Below are 15088 nucleotides of genomic sequence, written 5' to 3' on the forward strand. Positions count from 1 at the left end.
TGGCTGCAACAGCTGGAGCTGCGCCAATCCGAAGCCAGGAGCCAGGTGCTTTTTCCAGGTCTCCCATGTGGGTGCAGGGGCCCGAGCACTTGGGCCATCTTCCACTGCTATCCCAGACCACAGCAGAGAGCTGGACTGGAAGAGGAGCAGCCAGGACTAGAACCCAGCGCCCATATGGGATGCCGGCACCGCAGGCAGAGGATTAACCAAGTGAGCCACAGAGCCGGCCCCGTGGGAGGCTTCTTAAAAGCACTTTTTTCTTGTGCTTCATGTATAATTGAATTGTTTACAATAAAAATGCATCACTGTTACCCAAAAGAGGCCTTATTTCTTTTGAAAGCCAAGGATACTCCATACCTTAGAAGCTATGAGGAAAATCACTGCACGACAGCATTGAGAAGACTGCTTCTCCCTCCCAGACTGCACCAGTTTCTCCCCGGCCTGTGCTGGCTACTCTACAGCAAACAGCCTGCTGCAGGTCCATTCGTACAAATCAAAACCCCACACCTGACACAAAATGAGACGCGGCCCAAATTCATGGAGCTAATGTCACTACTGGCTCTCAAACTCGCCTGAAACGAGTGGAGAATGATCAGTTCCATTCTGGATCCTCGTGAGAGGGCCTAGCACAGGAAGCGCAGCCTGGCCCTCACACATGCTGCAGGGGGCCGGCCCTCTCTCCTGTGGGGCCGGACTCTGTGTGAACAGGAACCAGAAATGATCATGGCTATGGTCAAAACCAACACGAGGCCCATCCCCACCCCGCAGCATGCTGCTGGCCACCCCACCTCTCCCTTGCTGGCGCCATCTTCATCAGGGTTCCTGGGCTTGGTCGGTTTTTCTGCTGCCATAACAGAATAGCAGAGACTGGATAACATATAAAGAAAAGAAGTGTGATTCTTACAGCTCTGGAATTCTGGCAAGTCCAAGGTCAATGGGCTGCAGCTGGGGCAGACCTTCTTGCTGGTGGGGACCACAGAGCCCTGGGGTCACCACATGGCAAGGGGTGCCATACCAGAGACAGCCAACTGGTTATGTAACAGGCCCCTCCCCAGATAACCCCTTAACCCATGGATCAACCCACCCATTAGGCTGTCTGTGCCTTTGTGACCTAATCACCTCTTCAAGGTCCCACCTCCTGGTCCCACCTCCCAATGCCTCCCAATGGAGACTGAATTTCCACCTGCGTTCTGGGCGGGGCACACTGAAACCACACCATCCTCCTCTCCTTCATCTCTTTCTCACATTGGAGACCTACGTGGCCGCAGGCTCACCCACCGAGCGCTCCTCGTGCTTCCTTTAGCTATGGCTGACTTTTGTTCCCAAGCCCATGCACAGCATGATGGGGGAAAATCCCAAGGACCTTCCTTGATCAGGGTCTGTTTCTTCTGGGGGCAGACAGAGTGGAGCCGGTGCACTGCCTGGTGTGGCTCCACAGGTAATCGGAGGAGGATCAGCTTGGTGGGCGACTTCTCCCACTCTCTGCTCTAGAACTCACACTCCTGAGAGGCACAGGAGGTGACAGGCTGACTCTGCAAATGACCCCTACTGAACCTACAGGCATGCAGGAAACGCCGACAAGCGGGCAGAGCTCTGGGATAGACAGATGGGAGACGTGATCCCCGCCTTCCAGAAGCCTGCAGAACAAGTAAAAGAGCAGGGCTGGGTCGGGCAGTGGGAACCCACAGCTTCTGGCAGCCAGGGCAGGGCAGGGACGCCCGCCTGTCTACACCTCGGGAGACTCCTGGATCCAGAAGAGGCAGTGTCCTCCTAGAAAGGGCACCCAACTCACATGGGAGAGCTCGGAAAACAACTGTTGAAAGAGGCACCCTTAGACTACCAGACAGCAGGGGTGGGCGACTCTCCCAGCTGAGGGCACAGCTCAGACCCGAACAGCAACACCCAGAATGGGCTGCAGGTGCACCACAGCTCGGGGTCACTCACCTCCGGGAGCCCCTGGCTCTTGACAAAATGAGAACAGGAACCCTTTCCTGGCTATGGGATAATGAGAAGTGCATGATTATCATGGAGGGAATTGTTGTCCGGGACCCCAGAGACTCGGCTAAGTCACAGTGCCGTGTGGCCTTTTGGCATGTCATGTCCTTGCCAGACCCACTGCAGGCCTCAGTTTGCTGCATCTGTAAAATCAGTGGTTTGGACGCAGGAAGGCTAAAGTCCCTTCCTTTGCTGCCATTCTGGTCCCCTTTAAATCTAGGCAGCATCCGGCTCCTGCCCCAGCCGCCCCCAACCTACTTTATTCCTAAACTTTACCTTGGCCAGAAAGTTTAAGATTCAACAAGCAGGTTAAACAGCCCGTGGCGCGCTTCCTGCTTTCTGCCGTCCCCTGTGCGGGTCACCGCCAGAAGGAATCCGGCCATCCCGGGGCTCAGCCGGCTCTGAGCCGCGCACCTCCCAGGGACCGCGGAAAGTCGCGAGCCCAGGCCGGACTTGTTTGGTTTGGAGGCGTGCTGGGATGAAAGGCACCTGAAATCGGAAGGCTCGGTGGCTCATTAATTAATGACAACCATAATTGCGGGTTTGTTCTTAAGAGCAATTCCTTTGAAATTACTTTCCATCAAACGGCGACCGCCACAAAGGGATCAGATATCCAGAGCCTTCTGCTTCCCTAGCAGGGGTAGTTTTACTCCAGGACTTGAGATTCTGCTCTGATCTGACTCTGGCTTTGTGGTTCTCCCCTCCCTCCAAAGCTGTGTGTGTGTGTGTGTGTGTGTGTGTGTGTGTGTGTGTGTGAGACGTCAGCTTTTTAAAAGGAAATGTAATAACCTCTGTGAGCTTTAATCTGACCTTTTCCAGGTAAATGGATAATGGAAAAATTCCACAGGAAGATAAGAAAGACTGCTGAAACTAATACCCACCTGCAGTCCATGGGCCACACCTCCGGGTCAGGGCTGGAAGGGAGGAAGCACAGTGGCATATTGGTGCTAAACAACAACAACAACAACTCGTGTAAAGGCCCGGGGCACTTGAGGATTGACCAAGAGGAAACACGTGTTGCACAATGATACGATCTTGTTGGGACAGTTGTCAGAGACGGGAACTCCCACGGCAAAGGGCATAAAACCATCCAGGGCGGTCTGGGGCAGCTCACTTCTCCGGTGCCAGGAAACAGAGCCGAGCCTGGTCCTGCTCCACACACAGATGGGACCATGAACTCCAGCCACAGCTTCAGCCAGACCTCCCTGGCCTCCCCCCATGCCATGGGGGCTGGCTGGGGCCGGCCAGGAAGCTTCCCCAGGGCTCCCAGCGTCCACGGAGGCGCAGGAGGCGTCCGTGTCTCCCTTTCCTTCACCCCACCAAGACGGCAGCCCCCTGGAGGGTCTTGGGGGTCTGGAAGAGGCGGTTCCCTCCTGGGCGGAAATGGGAAGGAGACCATGCAGAACCTCAACGACCGCCTGGCCTCCTACCTGGACAAGGTGCGCGCCCTGGAGGAGGCCAATACCGACCTGGAAAATCGTATCCTGCAGTGGCATCAGCAGAGAGAACCTGGCAGTAAGAAAGATTACTCCCAGTACGAGGAAAACATCAGCCACCTGCAGGAACAGGTAAGATACAGGAGCGGAGGGGGAGGGGGTGTCCTGGTGCAAGAGATAGGGCTACATTCCCAGGGGACCCTGGGGAGGAGAACTTAGTACAAAAAGACACAGACTGAGAAAGTGGCAAGAGTGCTTAAAGTAATTACACTCAGATATTTAAGGACATTTTCTTATTAGACCTGAAGTATGGACTTGCGGAAGTCTGCTTTTTGTCATCAATCTTCTGTACATAAACTGTGTCAAAAATGATAGAAGCAAAAATTAGAGAAGGATTGGAGACGATTCTGGAAATGAGGCTGCCTGATTTTTGACACACCAAAAAAAGAAAAAAATCTAAGCACTCGGAGGCAGTCAGCTGTGTCAGTATCGCTCGTGAGCCGATGCTATCGTAGTCCTGATAAGGGCCAGCACCGGCCCTGCATGCTCAGTGCCCAGGCATGACATCAGTCCTGCTCCACCTCGGAGTCCTGGTGCCGGCGTGGTTATCCACCAACAAAAGGCTGAGATGCACTATTTTGGAGCTCACACCTAAAAGCTGTCCCTCCCTCAGGCCCCTAGACACTAAAGTCGTTTAGGTCTGAGTGTGGCCTATGACTGGACAAGCATAATCAAATGGGTGTCCTTTTTAGAACCTGAGAGTTGGGATGAGTTACAGACATCTACTTCAAATAATAAATAACCTCTCAGGCACAATGACAAAAAGTTAGGCTTACACCTCTTAGGACCTCTCTTAACCTTAGGTCAGCACAGAGAACCCAGTCATCTCGGAAATAAAGCTGCGTAAGTTCCCTCTTACATAAAAGCAGGCCCAGAAAGTGCCCTGTACAACGCTGATTTAACCCAGCCCTGAACGGGCTCCGCGAGTTTCCAATATTTACGCCGTAGCATATTGCGACATCCAGCTGCCCCTGCTTGAATGTAGGAAGGACCAATCAAGATAATACAAATCTGTCCTCATAATGAACCCTAATTATTGAATAATCAGCCTAATAACTGACTGTGTAATTACCTTAACTATATAGTACATGGTTGTCTTTACGAAAAAAAACAAGGTGACTCAACAATCCTCTCCAAGTTTCTTCATTTAAGAAAGTGGCTTTGGCTTTAGGCTGGCAGGAATAGAAGATTTTTGCAGACGGAGCATTGAGAACATGACTCCCGAAAAGAACCGTGAGTTCAGACCTGGCCAAAGAGCGCACTCGCTAACAGAGGGGAGAAGAAGGGGGAGAAAAGGGAGAGAAATGTGTGTTGATCAGGCTTCACGTTGGGTGTTAGATACTCATACCCAGGCTGTCCAAGCACTTCCTGCACTGACAGATAGGTTCCGGTGTCATCAGACTTCATTCTCACAGCCTTGAGTTTGGAAAAGCAGAACTGCGGTTCAAAGCCGCCCGCGAGAGGCACAGGTAGGATTCCCTCTCAGGTCTGCTTCCAGGGCTCTGCACTTCCACCTCAGCCTGGTGCTGACCAGTCTGCCTCACGCAAAAGTCATACTTCACATTAAAGATCACGCATTACATTTGCATCACAGCCACACACACACATTGCATACCCGTTTCCTCACTCAAGTCTCACAACTCTGGGAAGCAGGTACTTTTAGCCTCAACTTATAGATACAGACTGAGAGCAAGTGGGTGTCTGGGTTCTTCGGAAGAGAACTGAGAAAAGTGAGTGGGTGCACCGCCCAGATGGCCTGGAGTTCTGGGCTGTGAGATTGAACAGGAAGCTTCTTGAGCTTTGACTTCCACTCTTTTCTGGATTTTTACTTCAGACATTGCCCTTTCTCTACAGTTGAAGGAGCAACTCTTTGATGTTAAAGTTGTCCCTCTGTCCCAACCCCCCTCCCCTCCACGACTGTAGAAGAGAAAACAGAAGCCTAAAGAGGTCCCACGGCATCTAGGGCTGGCCCCTTTCTGGGCTTGAAGAACTCCTCCGAGTAGACACAGCATCCCCAGCCTTCACTCAAGGGATATTAAAGGCTACCCAAAAACTCTGCAAGAGGCCGGCGCCACGGCTCACTAGGCTAATCCTCCGCCTGCGGCGCCGGCACCCCGGGTTCTAGTCCCGGTCAGGGCACCGGATTCTGTCCCGGTTGCCCCTCTTCCAGGCCAGCTCTCTGCTGTGGCCAGGGAGTGCAGTGGAGGATGGCCCAAGTCCTTGGGCCCTGCACCCGCATGGGAGACCAGGAAAAAGCACCTGGCTCCTGGCTTCAGATCAGCATGGTGCACCGGCTGCAGCGCGCTGGCCGCTGCGGCCAATGGAGGGTGAACCAACGGCAAAGAAAGACCTTTCTCTCTGTCTCTCTTTCTCACTGTCCACTCTGCCTGTAAAAAAAAAAAAAAATACACACACACACACACACACAACTCTGCAAGAAACTGAATTCAAAAAGATTAATCCAATCCTTGTGAAACACAGAATTGGATATAGTCATGAGAGAATCATAAATTCCTGGACTGACTCTCAACACTATCACATTGGGCATTTCAAGTTTATGGTCAGAAGGTCATTTTCTTCCCCCAGTCAAAGATCATACACCCTGGAGCAAGAGTGTGGGGTTAATATACCGGCTAGATTTTAACAGAATGAACTCGGGGCCCTGGGGAGAAGCCAGGTGACTAATGACAATATGCAGGGTAAGACCTATGCCTCATGGAGTGTTTCTCAATCCATCCTCATCCATGTATTACCTTGAAGGATGTCTCAGGAATAGTGGCAGGATCCTAACGCCGTATCAGGTAAGCCTGGATGGTGGGAAATAGTTTTAAATTTCAGAATTCCCACTCATGGACTACTCTGGAGACCACTTTCCATTCTGCACAAGGGTAGAGAATGCAAGGAATCAGGGACCTGGGAGAACAGGCATTGGTAAGAAGGCCCCTGAGCAGCGCTGTAGCCAGGACCTACAGGGTCGTTTCCAGGACAAAGGCAGAAGTCACGGTTCCATCTGGAATCCCATCAAGGGAAGAAGGGAGTTGTGCAGGGGCAGCCAGCTGGGCTGTCTCCCACCATGAACAGCAAATGATGGGTGACGCAGCTCAACATGTATACCCCAGGAAGACTGTGAGGCAGACGTTGGCGCTGATTACAAGAAGCCTAGAGTTTTTATTTATTTATTTATTTGACAAATAGAGTTAGATAGTGAGAGAGAGAGAGAGGGAGAAAGGTCTTCCTTCCGCTGGTTCACCCCCAAAATGGCCACCACAGCCGGAGCTACACTGATCTGAAGCCGGGAGCCAGGTGCTTCTCCTGGTCTCCCAGGCGGGTGCAGGGCCCAAGCACTTGGGCCATCCTCCACTGCACTCCTGGGCCACAGCAGAGAGCTGGCCTGGAAGAGGAGCAACCAGGACTAGAACCAGCACCCATATAGGATGCCGGCGCCGAAGGCAGAAGATTAATCAAGTGAGCCATGGCGCCAGCCCCGAAGTCTAGATTTTTTTAAAGAAAGCTAAACAATTTACATTTTTCTAAGTGAATTCAGCTTCAAACTAATTTTGAAAAGTCTTCACAGTATGCCAGGAATATCCTGTTTTTACATTATTTTATTTTTAGCTCTTCTAATTCTCATCTGATAAAGTGGCTTTTATTGCTGCCATTTTATCAACAAGGGGGTAGAGACTGAGAGGGGGCCAGGCTCGCTCAGCCAGTGGGTGCTGCAGCAGGATCCCAGGCGCTGCTCCTTGGTTCCAGGCCCAGTGTTCTAACCACCTCTGAAGCCTGCTGTTGTACCTTCATGAGGCCAAATTCCATGTAACCAACAGAGCTTTAAGCAGAACCAGATTTTTAAAAGGTGCCTTTGTAATGAGGCATAGCTTTGTCCTCAGAAAATCCTTTCTAAATAAAGGAATTAACTTATAAATACAATGGGACTGTCACAGGACTCTCTGACTCCAACTGAATTACAGCTATTTAGAGCTAACACCGCTGAGGTCACCTGTCTCTTGTACAAACTCCTTATTTCACAAGTGAAAGGCCTGGAGTGGAGCTGGGCCCCCAGCCATGCACAGTCAAGGACAGAGCCAGAGCCAAAGAGAGGCTCTCGGCGTCTAATGGCACAAAAACATCATCACACTCCGACCTTGAGTGCGCCTCCTCCCCATGTCCCTAAAGACACTGGATCACACGTGCACTATTTCCCCGATTACAACATACTACAAACACGACTGCGCAATTCAACAACTTCAACAGGATCTTCCTTTTTAAAGGAAAAAATTATATAAACACCCAGTGAAGTCTAACTGGAGGCTTCAACACTGTCGAAGTTTATTAAACAGCTTCACTGGATGGTAAGAAATGACTTCAGGTAGTATTTTACTACCTACCACGGGTGCAGATCTACCATGCCTACAAGTTGTGTGCTTGGCTACCACTACTAGGTTAAAAGGAATATCTGATATTCGTGATAACCATTAGGAGACACATTTCTTAAACAGTGAAGCTGACCGGGAGGGCCTATCCTTGCTATGAAGCGACCCCGGGCCCTGCACCTAACGTGTGCTCTGTAGACGCATCCAGAGAGGATGACTTATTGTCGCCCTGCCCTGCGTTGCAGATCGTGGACGGTAAGCTGACCAACGCGCAGATCGTCGTCCTCATCGACAACGCCAGGATGGCCATGGATGACTTCAGCCTCAAGTAAGTGCCCTCTCGGCGGTGTGTGTGGGTTCTGCCCTCATTGCCTTACAGAAGGAAAAAAAATCATCTTGCTAAGACCCACATCTAAAATTTCACTGGATTACAATTTAAAGGCATGACAACCACAAAGGCCCTTTGTGTTACTTAAAGGGGACCTAGTTTAAACAAACCAGATATAAACACATGCTATAGGGTGGAGTAATTTGAATACAAATTGAGAATTAAATGGTGTTAAACACTATTAATTTTAGGTACAATACTGTTATGCTTATTCAGGAAAATATTTTACTTAAAAGATATATTCTAGAGTATTTAATGGTGAGAAGTTATAAACAGTATAATTTGCTCTGAAACAATTTAGCAATGAATATTGGTGAAGCAAATATGGCAAAATACTGATGGCTGCTAAATTCAGGTGATAAGCATAATGATGTTCATTGCTCTATTTTGTCAACCAAAACATTGACATTGAGTCACCATCATAGAAAGACGTAGCATGAAACAGACATACAAAGGATACCCTGTATGTATTCATTTATTCTCATTAAACCTAAAAAACCTCATTAAATCTCCAAACTTACAAAGACCACAGCCATCCAACAACAGATATTCTCTTCCCTTCCTTATTTTACTTTTCTATATCTTTAAAATATTCATTTGTGGGCCAGCGCCGCGGCTCACTAGGCTAATCCTCCGCCTAGCGGCGCCGGCACACCGGGTTCTAGTCCCAGTTGGGGCGCCGGATTCTGTCCTGGTTGCCCCTCTTCCAGGCCAGCCCTCTGCTGTGGCCAGGGAGTGCAGCGGAGGATGGCCCAGGTGCTTGGGCCCTGCACCCCATGGGAGACCAGGAAAAGCACCTGGCTCCCGGCTCCTGCCATCAGATCAGCGCGGTGCGCCGGCCGCAGCGCGCCGGCCGCGGCGGCCATTGGAGGGTGAACCAACGGCAAAGGAAGACCTTTCTCTGTCTCTCTCTCTCTCACTGTCCACTCTGCCTGTCAAAAAAATTTTAAAAATTTAAAAAAATAAAATAAAATATTCGTTTGTTTGAAAGGCAGAGTGACAGAGACAGAGAGAAACAGAGAGGGAGGGAGACAGAGATCTTCCATCCTCTGGTTCACTCCCCAGATGGTTGCAACAGCCAAGGCTGGGCCAGGCCGAAGTCGGGAGCCTGTCACTCCATCTGGGGTTCCCACATGGGTGGCAATTGCCTTTCCAGGCACATTAGCAGGAAGCTGGATCGGAAGCAGAGCAAGCTGGGTTCCAAACTGGCACTCAGATATGGGATGCCAGCATCCTGAACTCACTGCACCCCAACACCAGGCCCTCTCTTGCCTTCCTTCCAACAAAGGTATGAAAATGAACACTCATTTAAGAAAGACCTGGAAATCAAAGTCGAGGGACTCCGAAAGACCTTGGACAATCTGACTATTGTCACAACGGACCTGGAACAGGAGGTGGAGGGAATGAGGAAGGAGCTTATCCTCATGAAGAAGCACCATGAGCAGGTACGAGCGCCCCGGGAGTCCCAGGAATGAGCACAGCTCTTAGCCTGCACATCTGGGGTGACGCCATAGCCGCAGAGGAAGCCATCATCTGAACCCCACTCCTATTGCCCTTTGACCTAAATAATCCCAAGGAACAATGTAAATATCTAACTCCCCCAACTCCAGAGCCATCTCCTCAGACGACATGCAATCGTCAATAAAGATGAATTGCTCAGCAGTTTTGTTAACACACAATGTTTACCGAGATTTGTTTGATAAAATGGTAGTGCAGCAGTAAGTGTGTGAGACGGACTTCCTTCATACACCCAATAGCCAGCAAATGGGGGGGGAGGGGCAGCAGAATAAAGAGAATCTACTGTGGACCAAGGCAACTACGGCTAGTGGCAAACTTTAAAATCTTAATTTCCAAAGGCAGCTAACTGATTTTTAAAGAGCTCAAGTCCCTCAGACTCTGATAAAATGACAGAAAACCAATTCCCTTTTTAAGCAAATGACATGGCTTCTGAACATCAAAGAGCCCCAGTTTCTGAATAGTTGGTGAGTGATGATTGCTAATTAAACCTTTCCTGTGGCTGCTTGGTTTTCATGAAATCCTATGGGCGCCAGCCCTGTGGAGTCATAAGGCAGGTGGTTTCCAAAGCCTTGCTGCACCCTTCAGCTTTTGGTTATTGCAACGCCTCCCAGAAGCCTTGGCCTGTAACCCTCAATGTCCAGCTGCGTTGCTATATGGTCACTGCACCAAAGGCCACCTGTCACAGAGGACAACACACCAGATGAGAGCCTCATTGTTCCTGAAATGTTTTCAATCAGGGATCAAACCTATAATCAAAGAGGTCATTTGATGACCTGTCATGTGCTACTTTTTATTTTTATAAAATTACTAGAGGAAAAAAAATCTGTAATAAGTGAGAAATCAAACCAGTGAAAGGGTAGGTGAGCACGTAAGCTGAAGTTTCAAAAGGTCCATTTCCTGCTACTGATCAACACACCATCCAGCCTTCCAACTGGCACAGGCGGTTCATCTCCTTTCCCCGTCATTAAACAGGAAATGGAGGAGCAGCATGTGCCCCAGGACTTCAAGGTCAACGTGAAGGTGGCTTCAACCCCAGGGGAGGACCTGACGAAGGTCCTGGAGGACATGAGGCAGGAATACGAGTTTATAATAAAGAAGAAGCATCAAGAGTTGGACGCCTGGTTTAAAGAGCAGGTAAAAGAAAGGAGCCTGAACCCCCCAAAAGTTCCGTTCTAATGTGGCCCCAACACTGACGCCTTTGCTTGGTCTCACAGTCAGCAGCCGTGTCCCAGGAGGCAGCCAGCCCAGCAGCCGTGCAGAGCAGCCACAGCGACATCCACGAGCTGAGGCGCACGTTCCAGGCCCTAGAGATCGACCTGCAGGCGCAGCACAACAGGGTGAGTGGGGGCTGGGAGGATCCAGGGTCCTGTGCCACCTCTTCCACAAAGCCTGCTTTGACCTCTCCCTGGGGCCCCAGGCCCCAGCCTTCTTGGAACATTTGTCTCTTGTGTCCCACCTTCCGTACACACTGCACATGCCGAGGCTGAGAAGAGCAACCACTTACTGAGTGCTCAGGCTGTCAGAGGCTGTGCTAGGCGGTTCATCACACTCCCCCAGGAACCTTTCCCGGCAGGTGTGAGTGTCCCCATCTCAGATGGGAAAAACAAACAGCTAAGTAAACTGGCACGGTCGCCGTTTGTAAGTCACAGTGATGCTTCAGCATGAGGGACCTCTGGAACCCTTATAATCTCTTAGGCTTCCCCCTAAACCCCAGTGTGGATGAAGTCTTGTGCCAACACAGTAGGCAACTAACCCAGGCCTGGCTGATTCCAAACTGCTGCTGTGTGCATTATCTGTCCTGTCACCCAGCAAAGTTCCTGTCATCTTCACCGTTTGTCATATAATGCTCCATGAGGGTCACAAACACTCAGAATTCACCAAAGCTGTCATTTGGTTCCCTTCAGAGCTTTCTGAATCTTCATGCCCAGGAAAATGGGCTGCAAGAGTCCCAAACCTACAAGTCAGCCCGCTTCTCACCCTTGTGTCCCCAGCAGCTCCCGAGAGATACCCAGCAGAGGGGCTGGCCTATGCTAAGTACTCAGTGAGCACGTGCTCTTGAATGAATCAAGCCATCAGTCAGTGAGCCAGAGAAACCCGATTTCCTCTTTCAGAAATCTGCTTTGGAAAGCATGTTGTCAGAGACCCAGTCTCGGTACTCCTGCCAGCTCCGGGACATGCAGCAGGTCATCTCCCACTATGAGGAGGAGCTGATGCAGCTGCGCCGTGACCTGGAGCGCCAGAACAACGAGTACAAGGTGCTCCTGGGCATCAAGACCCACCTGGAGAAGGAAATCACCACCTACCGCCAGCTCCTGGAGGGAGACGGCCGAGGGTAAGGCAAAGGCTGACGGCAGAGGAGCACACAGAGGGCATTCAGGCCCCGTGAGGGCATCTATGCACCTTACAAGTTCAGTCCACAACGGTCACTCTTGCAGGGCTGGGGAGCCTTTTTTCTCCCAAGGGCCATGTGGATATTCATAACATCACTGGCGGGCTATAAGAAGTGATCAGCTTGAAAATTACCCTGCCTGCAGTTGCCCTGGGTCTCTCAGTGGGCCAGATGTTCCCCACCGCTGCGAGGAAGACAGGTTGACTTGATGTTGCCTTTCTTCAAAGATACCTATTTCAGGTCCTACTTTATTGGGCAGGAAGTATGAATTAACCAACTGGTACCCCCAGGATACTAAGATTTGCAGTCAGGACATTTAAGATTAATGTATTAAAGTCTCTAGAAAGAATCAACACAGAAGGTGTTGCTGGTTGTGTTTCCCAGTGGAAATGCACATAATTTTGACTTAAAGGGAAAAAAAAAAAAAAGGACAGGGGAACTATTTGAGCCCACCGGTAGCAAAAGGTTCAGAAGAGACTGAGAAGTCTCGGTATTTCTGACCACCCCAGGAACATACATTCTATGACTCAAGAGAAAGAGCTATGGGGTTTTTCTAAAAATACATAAACAAAGCAGCACTGGACCAAACTCTGAACAATCTGAGAAGTTGAGGGGCTCTGGGCTTGGGATCCAGACCTGGAAGGATGCTGGTAAAAGCAAAGCCTGCAGCCAGCAGGAAGGGGACAGGGAGAGGGCATCTGGACATCCCCTGACCTCAGGGCATCCACACTGCAGCCAAGAGAGTTCCCTGGACCCATGACCTGGAGACTGCTCAGTGCAAACAATTATCCTCAAAGAGCTGAGAATTTACAAGCAGGCGAAGGAAGTTAGTTCACCCTGAAAAGTTTTTTATGGCTGTTGGTTCATACTAAAGTGAGCTTTAACCTTTATCACTTTTATAGGACGACGGAAGAATCTGAATCAAGTGTGAAAGGTAAAAAAAAATATTTCATTGTTGAGTCTACTTTTTTCATGAATCAGCATGTTTAGCCATTCTGAAGTACCTGTGATCCTCCACGGGCTCCCAAGTGTCTTGTGTTCCGTCTTCATTTTACCCCCCAGAAAGCCAGGAATTTTCAGTTAAGTCCCCACGTTTGGTAATACAGACAAAGTGAGCTACCATTACGGCCCTCAACAATATATAGGAAGACTCTGTATCAGCAGCACAACAGGGTGATCATTAATAGCATCATAATCTTGGTTAAGTAATGGAGTCCATCTGCCAAACCCCCAGGAAATTAGGAAATTATACTGTATCATTTCCCAGACTCCTTTCTGTTGAACACTGGCATTCCGTAAGGTTTGACTAGTCACCATCAAAGGTGTTTTCTAGGGCTTTGTAAGGCTGAGAACACTACTCATCTCTTCTCAAGCACCAAGTTCAAGTAAGTAAACTAGCGAACAAAAACTGCTGTGAAGAAGAAAGGGAAGAAAGAGACAGAAACAGTTTTTCTTAGTTTAACCCAGAATTGCCAGACATCCTTGACCTGGGAGCCTTCTGAGCCTTTTACTATCTCCCAGAGAAGTTCCAGGAAAACAGAGTCTGGAACAACTGGCACTTTCTGATAAGTTGTGATCAAATTGTTCTAAGGCATTAAAAACTCAGAGAGCTGGAGTCATTCATAGCCATGTAATAAACAGCTTGTCTAATCACGACCCCTCTACAAGAACGAACCAGGGGTCCATCAGCCTCTCCCTGCCCATGTCCACTGCATCATGCATGGCCCCATCTACTGCTGGAGAGGTTTGATTTGAACAAGGGTCACCCTGTGTCTTGCTTAATGGTTTCAACTCTCCTCTAGGGTTTAGAATTGGTTTGCTGATGTGTCAGCAAGGTGCTTACTCAGATAAAGGCATATCTTTGAAAACAGTGACCATGACAAACATCCTCGGCTTCTTACCCATCCCTCACGGGGCATGGCTTCTCCATCTTGAGATGAAGTGTTGCAAATGGCACTTAGAGCTCTGTAAGCTCACAGGACCTGTGGAGAAGGTGCCGTGGAGCCCACATGACCAGAAGGAACTCCATGGGCACCTGTGCTCTGCCCTCTGTATCAGGCAGACTTAAGATGACGACCTTGACCTCCAGAAAGTGGCAGTGTTCAGAGGGCCTCATGTCCTTGGGAAGCGAGGCCCATCCTCCTGGCCGCGTTCCCTTCCCACCACAGCAGAGCCCGTTGTGTTGCTTGCTGCTCATTAGGGAGGGTACAGGGAGCCTTCACAAGCTGACAGAGAGGGCCTGACAGCTAGGAACGCTCAGGGGGTGGGGACATGGCAGTGACCTCTCTGCTGTTCTCTCCCTCAGCATCTGAAGTTTCAAAGATCAAGGCCATCACACAGGAGACCATCAATGGAAGAATAGTTCATTCTCAAGTGAATGAGATCCAAAAGCATACATGAGGCCAAGGCGCCTGCCTGTTGTAAAAACGACTTTTCCCCAATGGAAAGTTTTTGCCCAGAAACTAACGGGTGAGTCCTAAATGGTATCCATGGAGTATATCAAATTCAGAAATTTTTATTTTTTCCTGGTAACTATCTCACCAGACTTCCCAAATACTCTCAACGTCCTGCTGCACTTTTTGAGTCAAAGCGTGAAGTTTATCTGTTCAAAGCCCGAGTTTCTTTATAACAATCTTCAGATTCCCATCCTTGTGCATCTATTTTGTAGCCAATAAAACTCCACACCAGCGGTATCATGTCTTTTCTTACACTGTGAGACAAGACAGCACCTCAAGGCCTCATCCCAAGGATGGATTCTCACACCACTGTCCATAAAAGGTACAGAGGGATCTGGGTGCTCCAAATGCATCCACGGCAACCAAGCTTGGGCAGAACGATGACCCTGAAGCCCTGTGACCCAGGGGGAGACGCGGTTCACCAGGCTCTCCAGATTTCTGCTAGCAGAGGGGGTGGGGTAGGGGTGGGGGAGTAG

At 49.8% G+C, this 15088-nt stretch overlaps 1 protein-coding gene across 1 annotated transcript; it reads left to right on the top strand.

Moving 5' to 3' along the window:
- The first annotated feature begins 3105 nt into the window (after nt 1-3105).
- Nucleotides 3106-14845, top strand: KRT23 (keratin 23). The gene is made up of 8 exons (XM_002719140.6): nt 3106-3563; nt 8107-8189; nt 9538-9694; nt 10740-10901; nt 10982-11104; nt 11879-12099; nt 13059-13090; nt 14462-14845. Exons 1-8 carry the CDS (start codon nt 3168-3170, stop codon nt 14554-14556), a joined length of 1269 nt encoding a protein of 422 aa, XP_002719186.3. The 5' UTR covers nt 3106-3167; the 3' UTR covers nt 14557-14845.
- Nucleotides 14846-15088: the final 243 nt, after the last annotated feature.

Source organism: Oryctolagus cuniculus, chromosome 17, assembly GCF_051225735.1.
Source record: "Oryctolagus cuniculus isolate XC-2025 breed Fujian yellow rabbit chromosome 17, ASM5122573v1, whole genome shotgun sequence".
NCBI lineage: Eukaryota > Metazoa > Chordata > Mammalia > Lagomorpha > Leporidae > Oryctolagus > Oryctolagus cuniculus.